The 12,908-nt window shown below is 36.4% G+C and overlaps 1 protein-coding gene across 3 annotated transcripts in view; it reads left to right on the forward strand.

Annotated features, from left to right (window-relative positions):
* Positions 1 to 12,587, forward strand: part of Mdr50 (Multi drug resistance 50) — an 85,879-nt gene extending 73,292 nt beyond the window's left edge. For all 3 annotated transcript variants that reach the window (XM_074182678.1, XM_074182677.1, XM_074182679.1), the window contains exons 19-20: positions 2,828 to 2,974; positions 12,189 to 12,587. In XM_074182678.1, coding sequence (XP_074038779.1) covers positions 2,828 to 2,974; positions 12,189 to 12,380 — 339 coding nt within the window. In that variant the 3' untranslated portion in view covers positions 12,381 to 12,587. The remainder of the gene's footprint in view (positions 1 to 2,827; positions 2,975 to 12,188) is intronic.
* The last annotated feature ends 321 nt before the right edge of the window (positions 12,588 to 12,908 follow it).

Genomic DNA, 12,908 nt, shown 5'->3' on the forward strand with positions numbered 1-12,908 from the left:
GAAATAACAGATGAAAATTAAAATCAAAAACAATAGCTGAAAATGGCAATTGAATTAAGCAAAAAAACCCTGAAAAGAAATCACAATACAATGAAAATTAAACAAAAAATTGAAAATTGAACAATTCAAATGGAACGGTATTAATGAAATATCATAAATACGATGTGTTGCCTTTTATGTTTCGGGATTTGGCAACCCTAATGTTGCAATCTGGCAACTGACAGCTCTATCGTAAAGTTGGTCATTTTTGAGCTATACCTATGTAACATTGATGCTGTGCGCGAACTGATATTGCAAGATCGTCATGTGACCTATCCTGAGATTGAGACAACCTTAGGCGTTAGTGGGACCAACATACATTCAATATCGCATAAACATTTGACTGTCAAAAAAATTTGTTCGCGTTGGATCCCACACAATTTGTCAATCGCTCAAAAAAAGGCTCGTGTTGATTGGACGAAGGAAATGTTCAAAAAATACGATCGTGGTACTTCGAAACACGTCTATGACATCGTGATAGGTGATTAATCGTGGATTTACGCGTATGAGCCCCAAAGTAAACAGCAGTCGACTGTATGGCTGTTTCAAAATTAGCCAAATCCAACAAAAGTTGTTTCCCCACGAAGCACTGTCAAGCAAATGGTCGCCTGTTTTTTCGGAAAGACTGGACATGTCGCAACCATACCACTAGAACAACGCAGAAAAGTCAATTTTAAGTGGTTCATCATTTGTTTGCAAGTTGTCTTCCAAGAAATCAGGAAAACCAACCGCCAAAGATAGATCACTCTTCACCACGACAATGCGAGCTCAAACAACTGCATTTTTGAGCACCCAAAACATCGATTTGATGAGTCATCCATCGTATAGTCCTGACTTGGCACCGAATGATTTCTTTTTATTTTCGCACGTAAAAAACAAACTGAGAGGTCAACGTTTCTCGACACCTGAAGAAGCGGTTGCTGCATTCAAAATGCGTGTTTTGGGGATACCTCAATCAGAGTGGTATAAGTACTTCGACAATTGGTTCAAACGCATGCAAAAGTGTATAGATCTTAATGGGGAATATTTTGAAAAACAATAAAGTTATTTTCGATGATTAATATTTGTTTTTGTTCTCTAATCCCGAAACATAAAAGGCAACCCTCGTTATCCTTACACCGATTTGGTTGAAATTTGCTATAGTCATTTGAAGTAATGAAGCGCTCATTTAGCTCTTACTATATCGTAATTATTAGGTCCAGTGGAGTCTCAGTGGACACCGCAGCCAACAAATTTGGGAAAAAAGTACTCCACTGACTTGTTGTTTTTTTTATTTTTTCAAAATCGTGTAATCAACTAAAAATACAAATGTTTTGTCACTAGTGTTTTCTTCAAATCCAGTTTCATTTTCTAAAAAAAAAATGAAGCCACTTTGCCTATCACGAACACCTGCTTTGAAGGGCAGCTGACAGTGATAGTGTTGTCATATCAGTAAAAATCAGAGTTGTCAATTAGCAGTGATTCTATCATGAATAATTTTACTAATGCTGCAATGGCTGACATGAACCTTATTTATGGATTAGCAAATGAAAACGCAGAAAAAGCACAGATAATTTACCAGGACAGATATATCAACAGAGTAATTCCATGTGCTAAAACATTCAGAACACTTCATGCAAGATTATGTAAGTTTTAATAAAAATATGGGTGGTGGAAGATCAGAAACTGTAACAATGCCTGAACTAAAAGAAGCTATACTTGATGCGTTAGACGAAGATCCTTCATATAGTACCTGGAAGATTGCACTGCAGCTGGTAGTCAGCCCAAAAATCGTACTTATATTTTGCAGGTGGTTGATTCATACGATGGCACACCAGCAAGATTAACAAGTGAATCCTACACGGAGATCGTGTACCCCTTTTGTGAGAACAAATACCGGTACTTGTAAAAGGCAACATGTGGTTTATGCACGACGAGGCTTCAGCTCATTTTAGTTTTCTTACTCATCAGCATCTCGACATCACCTACCGTAATCGCTGGATTGGACGTGCGGGACCTCAAAATGGGCCAGCTCCCAGTCCTGATATGAATCCTTTACATTTCTATTTATGGAGTCATCTGAAGGCTCTTGTGAAACTCCTGTACTAGACGTGAATGAATTGAATCGAATAATTGACAATTGCAATGTCATAAGGAATACTCCAGGTATTTTGGAATGTATCAGACAATCAATGACAAATCGATTGTAGTCGTGTATTTCATCAGGAGGTGGATATTTTGCTCATTCACTTGAAGGTCGTTGTTTATTATTTACTTTTGGTTTTTTTTTTATGTTATCCATGGATAGTTTTTAGAAGTGATTTTTTTTTCTCGAAAACGCAGCTTGATATGAAGAGAACCCAAGCGACGAAGAAGTTGTATTCTTAGTTGAATATTCTAAAAAAATAAAAACCTACAAAAAAGTCAGTGGCATTTTTTTTCCTCAATATTGTTGGTTGTGTTGCCCACTGAGACGCCACTGGACCTAATAATTTCAATCTATTTCGGGTTAAATAAGCGCCTTATTACTTCAAATAACTGTAGCGAATTTCAACCAAATCGGTATAAGGATATTAATTATATTTTATAAAAACCGTTTTTTTTTCATTCAACGACCTGTATCTCAGAAACAAAGCAACTCTGGACATGTTCATAGAAACATTTTTTCTTCAAATGACCTAACGAATCACCCGTAGTTAGCAAACACCCTGTATAATCAAATCAAATACTTTTCAGCAAACCCAACTACCTCTCAGAAAAATATTTGTTTTCATTCTGTTCCATTTCCAATCTCATTTGTTGTTCTCAGGGTTACGATACCAAGCTAGGCGAGAAAGCTGTACAATTATCAGGAGGTCAAAAGCAGCGAATTGCAATCGCTAGAGCCTTAGTTAGAAATCCCAAAGTTTTGCTCCTGGACGAAGCAACGTCAGCCTTAGACACCGAAAGCGAGAAGGTAAATCATTTTTCAATAGATTATTTGTTGTTTTCGGGTTTGATAGTCGTGGTCTGGGGGTTTTTGAGCCTGACTTTTCGTCTGCAACTACGAAGGACATTCTCAAAAGTAATGTGGCAATGGTCAGACTACCTTGTTGAAATACAAAAACTGAAAGCGGTCTTGACGTTTTCGCATTCAGGACTGTTCTACAAAAAATAGTCAACCAATTCAATACTGAACATGGTGTCACGTAAATCTTTTCATTCCACAACTGACCCACTGATTTTGAACAATTCGAAATACTACAAACATATAATCATAACAAAGCTTGTTATAATAACCTCGAAACTCGAGATCAGTTTATCTCTTTTGCAGCCAAAAACAGCATGACAGTTCTAGGTTTATATCAAGGGGGCTATATTATGGTATGCCTTATCTTCTTCACTATAGTGTAGTATCCGACCGAAACTGGTTTTTACGACCGAAACCGAAAATTAATTTCAGCAACGGTCTCAGTTTCGGCCGAAACCGAAACTTCCCTACAAGGATTATGTTTTGAGGGAAAAACAAAGAAAAGGTTATTTTGATCAGTTAGTCTTAATTTTTTTATCTTTAAATCACAACGTTATGCAGTCTTCGACATTTTTACTTATTGATAATCAACATAAAAAACCCTTATTTGAGAAAAAATAATAATGGCACCTTAAAAATACCTAAAATAGGTGAAGTGTTTATTTGAGAAAGTGTATAACTATTATTGATAGGTTTTCAAAAATATTAAACATAAAATTACTTATTTGAGTTGTTACCTAATATCACTTGTATGAAATTTAACGAGCCGAACATGACCGATCACAGCGCGGGAACTCCCGAATGCAGTTTCGGTTTCGGTCGTAGTTTCGGCAGGTTTGCCGCCAAAACCGAAAGTAAACCGAAACCCGTTTTTTTGCCGAAACTCGACCGAAACCGAACTTTCGGTCGGACACTACTATAGTGTAACAAAATGAAGAATTTACTGACTTGAACAAATTTATTACACTTAGCACTTAATTTATTTCCAATATTTGAATTCCTTATTTAACCGCTTTATTGATTTTCTTAATTCAAGTGGAAGAGTAACCGGCCTTTTATATCGGTAACGATTGTTCTAGAATTCTATAGTCGTTTCGGTACCCAACTAGAGTTTAATCGACGGTTGCCAATTGCATTCATTTTGCGGTGATGTCACGTGTTCGCTGGCCGACATATCGGTCAGAGGCGGCTTCAGATTCGTTACATTGCCCCCTTCTTAAGGAGTTTCTCTCCGAAATGTCATCCTTGGCGTGTGTCGATACCTGCAGGACTTCCCAGATCTGCACTGTGAAGTTCGATGGAAGTAACACTCCATCTTCATGCTCGGTTGTGGAAGATGGTTACCGCACACCAAAATCTTGATGCCGCTGGATCTGAAGATCGTCTCCAACATTACAATAGCATCTAGCACCTCATTTATTTAACTCTCTTATTTTCGTTTTGTGTAGGGTATTTCATAAGCGCTTCCTATATTTAAAATTAAATAAAAAAGTGTGTGAAATGTCATCGAAATGTTTTATTCATTTGAAAGATCTATGTGAGGAATATAACATCGTTCAAAGGTCCGCCCCGGCTTCTCTGGGTGGAGTGCATCAGAAACAACCAATTTTCCATGACTCTGGCACATAAATCAGGTTGAATTTGATCGCTGGCATGGGTTCTGTTGGCTTTGAGGACCGCTGTAGTTTGTGGCTTATTCGCATACACCTGCGACTTAAGAAAACCTCACAAGAAAAAGTCTAACGGGATCAAATCGCATGATCTCGGTGGCCAATTGGCATCACCTCCACATGGGATGACCATATCCTCCAATCGCTCGTGCAGAATATCCAGTATGGCATGAGCTGTATGGCACCTAGCGCCATTCAGTTGAAACCACATGTCATTGATGTCCAGATTATCCAATTTAGGCCAAAAGAAAATTGGTAATCATCGACTTATAGTGCTCGCCGTTGACAGTTATGGCCTGGCCATCGTCGCGTCGTTCCAAAGAAATATGGATCGATGACGGTGCCAGCCCAAAATCCACGCTAAATAGTGACTTTTTCGCGATGCATTGAACGCTCTTGGTGATCACGTGGACTTGTATCTTCCCAAATTCCAAAATTTTGTTTGTTAACTTACTCATGAGATTTCGATGAAAATTAGGGTCAGTTGCCAACCGCTCCAGAGCCCGTTCACGAACACACGTCGTTGTCTATGACCGTTCATCTTCAATTCCTGAGATAGTTGAGTTTTGTACGGGTGCAGGCTCAGGTCATGATGCAAAATTCGCCAAGTTGTGGTCTGCGAAAGGCCGAGTTCTTGTGAGCGATGCGATATCGACTGCCTCGGATTTTGCTGCACGCTCTCACAGACAGCGGTGATGTTTTCGACAAATCTTGTGTTTTGTCGACGTACAGGTGTTGGTCGATCGTTTACTGAACCAGTGGACTCAAATTTATCCACCACATTGCAAATGGGCCTCTCGGTAGGACGATTACGCAACCGTAAAATGGGCGAATTTCATTATTTGCACGTATTGTTGAATGATATATCCATCCATGGTGATTTGGTAAAACAGACTGAATAAATAACAACTAATTTGACATATGTAGCTTCAACAAGATGGCCGTTATCAATGATCAAAGTTCGTAAGTCCCTTTTGGAGGACCCTATACTTTTATGGATTCATTATCGAAAAATAAAACTGAACAGAAGTGGAAAATTAACATTTAATTTTTTCTATCACTCAATGTTGAAACTATCCCCCGGAAGACACGAATACATTTTTTGATTTTCATAAAATTTGCTTACGTTGACCAACATTTATTATTGTTGTTATTTGAATAACACTCGATAATAATTCCACTTCGCGAATCTTCAACTTCAACGAATCTTTACTTTTTAAGTGTTTTGAAAAAAGTCTATCGGTGTAAGACAAGGCGATTCATGTGGTCATTCCACGATATCTCTCGTTCGAACAGGATCAGTATTATTATGTGCGAAGGTACCCCTGTAGTTGATTTCATCGTGGAAGGGTTGCAAATAATCTTCACCATTTAGATTATCGTTGTATCGTTGATTATCGTCAAACGATACCATTGATTTTTTTTTAGTTTCCTGTGTTTCTCAAAATGAACGAGGATTAATGTCGCTCCATTATCGATAGTTGTATATATCCACTTCATCATTCAAATAAAACAAGCACCATTCGTAAAAACAGGTATTGTATATCAAAGTTTCCTTTCGATTCAACATGTTGCTGAAATATTCCCCGAATAAAACACGGCGGTTGAATGTATCTATGAATACATGAATACATCAGACTCGTGCACCATTTCTATAACTCAAGGTATGCTAGTGAGTTGCTTCAAACTTCAGAAACTTCAAAACAAAATTAGGGTTGTGTAGAGTCTCGAGAATAAAAGCAGAAAGAAGAACAATGGTTAATTGCCTAACAACGAGAACCCATCCATCACAAAACGAAAACAACGTCATATAGAGAATAAAAATACTTTTCAATTGAAGTATGGCTCCCTTTTAATATTTTGAAAATATATTTACTCTGGATGCCAGGTGGTCAGGAAGATGCATCGTATGCCATAACAGATAGCTTCTTTGGGAAAACATTTCTTCGCTTTCTACTTCTCCATCCAAATATTGGAAACTTCCGAAGAAAGGAAGAAAGAAAAGAAATTTCTGTTGACTGGTAGAAACTGTCATAATTTCATCAAATAGAACATCGGAAGATGAAGATGTTGCTAAAGTTCGACGACTTTACTCTGCAGCTTTAATATTTCTCGTGCAATCATCATAGCCATCAAATACGACCGTATTTCTGGCATCAAAATGTCTACGTACATACTGAACGTATTTATCTAAATTAATGCTAAATGTTTCTTCACTATCCCACACAACACGATGTAGTAAGTATCCACCGTCAATGATGTATGTCGTATTAGTATTGTTAATTTCAATATTGACCTGTTGGAAACAATCGTAAATGGTAGACTTCTGTGTTTTACGCATCCCGAGGTCATTAAACGGTAGGGAGTCAATTCATATTCAAAATATTTCTCAATTTCATCTTGAAATGCTGCAGTAATACTCATGCGATGGAACAATAATACAGGGGTTATTTTATAATAAAACTTACCGTTTTCGAGATTTTTGACCTTTGACCTCGAATAATTTTTTTCCAGGCATCGCAATCATTCGGAATTTCAAAATCTTGTTTTTAACTATGTTTTGAACAATTACACGCATTTGCAGCTTGTTGTAAATGTATGTACCTTCACTCTTATTTTTTAGTCTAATTTGACCGGACTATATAGAAAGAGCTATCCATAAATTCCAAGCATCTATTGAGTAGACTACATTGCCATTGCCTTTGATTGAACTCAAGTTCTAGGTAAAACCAGGATGTGTTATCCGCTATACAGGGTGGCCATAAAAGGTCGACCAGATATTTTCTCGAGAAAATGTATCTATAGTCCGTTCATAATTTGTCGATAGCACAAAATGAGGGCCCAAGTCATAAAACGGTCGTAAAACTCGTAAAATCATAGGCGGAGGTTCCTGAGGTGTTTATTCATTAAATATAAAGCTTCAGTTTATATTCGAAACTTGCCTTGAAAGGGTGAAGTTGTTACGAACGAAAATAATTTTTGGTTTAGTACATTTTTTAATCGCATTTAATTTACGGTTCGTTGGTGTTTCGGCGTCTACGGCAGTAATTAACGTCTCTAATATTTATTTTGCGAATTTTGTGCAGTGCGTGAGTAACTTTTTTTCATATTCCTTTTTTTCATACGTACCTTTCGTTCCTGCTTGTTTTGTTTGATTGCTTGCGATGGCTTCGTCATCATCATCAACATCATCAAGTTTTACACCGGTACTGTTGCGTACAGTCAGTAAGTCTGTCTATTCACCAAGAGAGAAGACTATTGTTTTGAACGTTCACGATGCTATGGTTTCTCAGAATCCCACAAACACTGTTCAGAACATAATCAAGAGTTGTGCCAACATGACGGGCGTAGGGGAGTCAACAATATATAGGTTCCTATCAGAAAGAAAAAAAAAAGGTATAGCTAACCCAAATACAAACGAATACTTAAAGAGGGGGAGAAAACCTATTGAAATTGATGAATTTGCCAAAAATGGTATTCGAAGGAAAATTCACGAATTTTTTTACAAAAAAGAAATACCCAACCTAAACAAAATTTTACAAGAAGTTAGAGACGACCCGGATTTGCCTCATATCGGACGAACCAAATTGTGGCAAGTTTTAAAAGAATCAAATTTCCGGTGGGAGAAATCACACCGAAAATCACTTTTGATTCACCGGGAAGAGATATAATGTTGGAGAAGAAAGTATCTCAGATCTATACGAAAATTTCGGGCTGAAGGAAGGCCAATTTACTATCATGACGAAACGTGGGTAAACGCAGGTCATACTCTCACAAAAATTTGGACAGATAAAAATATATCAAGCTCCAGGCAAGCCTTTATGGAAGGTTGGTCTACTGGTATTTCCCCACCCTCTGGTAAAGGCAGTAGATTAATAGTTTCTCACATTGGCAGTGAAAAAGGATTTGCTAAGCATGGTTTGTTGGAATTTGAATCCAAAAGCACAAAAGACTATCACGAGGAGATGACAGCTGATGTTTTCGAAGAGTATTTTGAGCAGATGATTGAACATATACCACCAAACTCAATTATAGTATTAGATAATGCATCTTATCATTCACGACTAGTTGAAAGACTTCCAACGACTGCGTGGAAGAAACAGGATATCATTGACTGGCTGCGGAATAAGTCCCTGCCTTACGAAGATGGAATGGTTAAAGCAGAACTTTTAAAAATTGCCCGGCAACACAAATCTCAGTTCAAGAAATACGTAGTTGACAAAATGGCGGAAAGACGAAACATCACAGTCCTTAGACTTCCACCCTAGCACTGCGAATTAAATCCAATTGAACTCATTTGGGCACAAATGAAAAGCTATGTGGCTAGAAAAAATACGTCATATAAAATACAAGCTGTACGTGAATTGTTATATGAGTGTTTACAACATATTACAGAACAAAATTGGCGAGATGCAGTAAGACATGCAATAGAAGAAGAACAAAAAATGTGGGATCTTGACAATATAATTGATGCGACTGTAGAGACACAACCGCTAATTATTAACCTGCAAGACGACTCGGATTCCGAAGATGATCCTGTTTATTTTGAATTTGAATAGTTTTGTAAGTAATCGTAGTTTATATCATTTAAAAATAGGGATTAATTAAATAAATGTATCTTTTACAAATTGCAAGTAACTTATTATTTTTGAATAAAATGAAGATTTTTTTTTTTTTTTAATAAAAATACAGTTTACAGTACCTACAGTTTAAGAATATTAATATATTTATTTATTCAAAGTAACTGATGTTTTAATCATATACTCTACGACACTGGTCACTCAAATCCACTGAAAATACCTACATAATCAGATTAAAAGTTTTATAGCTGTATTGTATTTCTTCAGATACAAGGTGGGTTAATCGAAAACATCTTAAACTGCCAGTTTTAGTTTGGTTTTTGTTATTATATCATATTAGCTGTCCTCTCTGTATTTCAGTTCTCTAATGAGGGTCAAACTTGCAGTGAGCTATCAACAAATTATGAACGGACTATAGTTGAAACTGATATGATTCTGCAACGTTACATGGCTGACGGACTACGAATAAGCATGATGCCCCCTATAGTCTATGCCGATAATACCAAAAAAAAAACAATGAGAAAGCTCAGATATCAATCAAACAAGGATAATCACTTCCTTCCTGTCATAAATACAGGTACATCAGGAACATTTTCAGTTTGCGCATCGCAGCAACGTGTATCACTCCGACCATTGTCATGTTTCTCGCAGTTGTAGACGACACGTCACTCCCAAAAATCTGCAGAGCGTGACTAATGATAAACACGAAAACTGCAGGTATACTGTTGACATACTGTTGTCCGGGTTGAACCACACTTAGAGCTGAACACAGCAAGCATAGAGCTAGTGATGAGACTTGGGGGTAAGGGAGATTGCGACCTCGTCCTCGAGTCATGTAAGTACAGTTCCAAGTGATTCTTGAAAATGGCTCCAAAGCAGGACCCGAAACGTCGAAAAGGAATTATCTGAAGCTTTCGCAGAAAGTTAGTGAAGTGTTTTTGAAGCGATCGACTGTTTAAAAAAAAAGAAAATCTGTTTTTCCGTTAACCAGCTGTCGCACCCCTACGAACGACAACCCTCAGAAGTCGAAACTTGTGCGAGCCAAGGATTAACGAGGTCTTACCTTTTAACGTGTGATTCCTAACACGGGTTGTCGGTAGCAAGTGAAGATCGATCGTTCAGACTAGGGCTTGAACCACCGACCAACACGGCAGTCAATTCGAGTGAGTGAACAAAGCACCCACGCCGAACCGCTTTAAATATATATATATATATATATATATATATATATATATATATATATATATATATATATATATATATATATATATATATATATATATATATATATAAAATATATATATATATATATATATATATATATATATATATATATATATATATTTAAATTATTTTCCCCAAATCAACTCGATGGGATTGAAAACACAAAAATAGAGGGAAGTCTCAGTATGGTGTGTCATAACTTTTCAGCAATACTCTCAAGGGCATCCACTTTTTCAAATGTTTTTGTCTGTAAAACTTCAAGTTGTTGGTTTTTGATATGGTTATTTTCAAAATTCAAATTGTTATCCATTATCATCTTTCCTCGAATTTTATTCGGATAGGAAGCGTTGTCAAGAACTATTCCAACACTATTCGCATCCAAATTTGGATTCAATGTGTTTTCAAACCATTCCTCAAAAATATTAGCTTTCATGTTCAACATTGCTGTCCTCAAGTTTTTTTCCACATAATTTCAAAGAATTTGGAACCTATACTTCATTTTCTCCGCAATGCACAATGATTAGTCGCGATCCTTTGTTTGCAGGCATGTTTGGCGTACACATTTTCGAACCATTAGTCAACCCTTTCGTAACTGTTTCATGAGTGTCATACCAAGTTTTGTCCTAATAGATAGTGAGTGTCAAAATAGAAAATTTGCCGTTGTTCTTGTCTATATTTAGTTATTTGTTCTAAGTTTTTGTTACGCAATTCCACTATTCTTCTGCTTTCCATAACTGTTTGACGTTTGTCTATTATATTAAATCTAAATCCCAGTTACTTAATCCAATTCTGAAGAAATTTGTCACAGCAACTCACGTTATGGCCGGAATTATTCAATTTCTTCCTTATAATTTCGGTTGGAGGATTCTCATTGCTTTTGTAACAGACGTATATTGTTTTTTTCAATGATTTTATCAGATGAACATCTGAAGGTTTTGGTAATTCCGTATCACATCGCGTCTTGCGTTCATAAGGTATGTTTTTGACTATTTCATGTATAGTTGAGAAAGGAATTTCGTTGCTTGTAATAGTTTGTTTCCTTCGAAACCAAAATTGAGATTTAGATTCATATATACATTGAAACATACTCTCTGTGTTTCAATATTCAAATGCATCCGAATCTTATTCACTGGTATCTATTTTTTACACTGTTCACCATCGCTATTGGAATCACTACACTGGAAAAAGTCTGCGTTTTTATCACTCTCGTTAATACTATTAGTACTTGTCCAAGGACGCCACATTTTAAACAGATAACAAAAATTTTAAGTAATTATAAGTGCGCCAATACCGAATTTCAACACTCAAATCGCGATCAGCTCCTGAACTGAAGATTGACAACACGACGACTATAACCATCCTCGCATTATATTCATCATCGTAACATGACTTCAAATTTAAGTTTATGACTCTTCAGCCAATAATGAAACTCGATTAGTAGAAATCATCCAATAGGAACCGCCAATTCTTCAGTCCTTCAGACTAGTTGGCAGCGACTTCATTTCTATGTATTGTTTTTTTGTCTTTGAGAGCGCCGACACCTTTAAGTATGCACAATACCGTTTACTTCGACTATTATTTATTAGACGTCGGCCGTGAAATCGTACACACCATGATTGATCCATTCATGGTCTCATACGTATATGATACTTTTTCAATCAACGACATTTGCTTTCTCTGTTTTAGATCGTTCAAGAAGCTCTAGATAAAGCTAAGCAGGGAAGAACTTGCGTAACAATCGCACATCGATTAACAACGATCCAAGACGCTGACTTGATTTGTGTTATTGACCGCGGAATCGTCGCTGAAGCTGGAACTCATGAGGAACTGCTTAACAAGAAGGGATTATATCACAGGCTCAATCAAGCTCAGAAATAGAAGAACGTTTTGTGGAAAAAAAAACTGTGAATACTATGTTAACAAGACAGGAAAAACAGTGAAAACTGCATTAGATAAAATTACCTTCAACCTACCTCATAGTATATTCGAGATATGACAATTTTTGTTACATGTTAGAATAGCCGGTTTTCCGAAGTAAGAGAAAATTATTGTTGAATTTGTTCGTAATAAATCGTAATAAATGTATATTTTATGTTTTGTGACTGACATTCCTATACACGCGAAACAGTACTTTTTCTCCTACTATAAAAATACCAAATTGGGTGAACCGAAACGCTGAAACAAGATTCATATGATGATAAATGATTTCAATCATTTTCAATTTCAAAAAATACATACATTTTGTAACCAATTTCCTAGTGTCAAAAATTTAATAAATTGCTTGATGAAAGACAAACCTGAGAAAAAATATAAAATTTATTGAAATCAGTTTTCCCTTATCTTTAACTGTACTTAAGCTGTAAAATTACTCTCAAACCTTCACGATTTTAAAAGAATTTTGTATTT

Source organism: Leptinotarsa decemlineata, unplaced genomic scaffold (assembly GCF_025532065.1).
Source record: "Leptinotarsa decemlineata unplaced genomic scaffold, Ldec_3_MD MMD2_tig00026328_RagTag_RagTag, whole genome shotgun sequence".
Taxonomy (NCBI): Eukaryota; Metazoa; Arthropoda; class Insecta; order Coleoptera; family Chrysomelidae; genus Leptinotarsa; species Leptinotarsa decemlineata.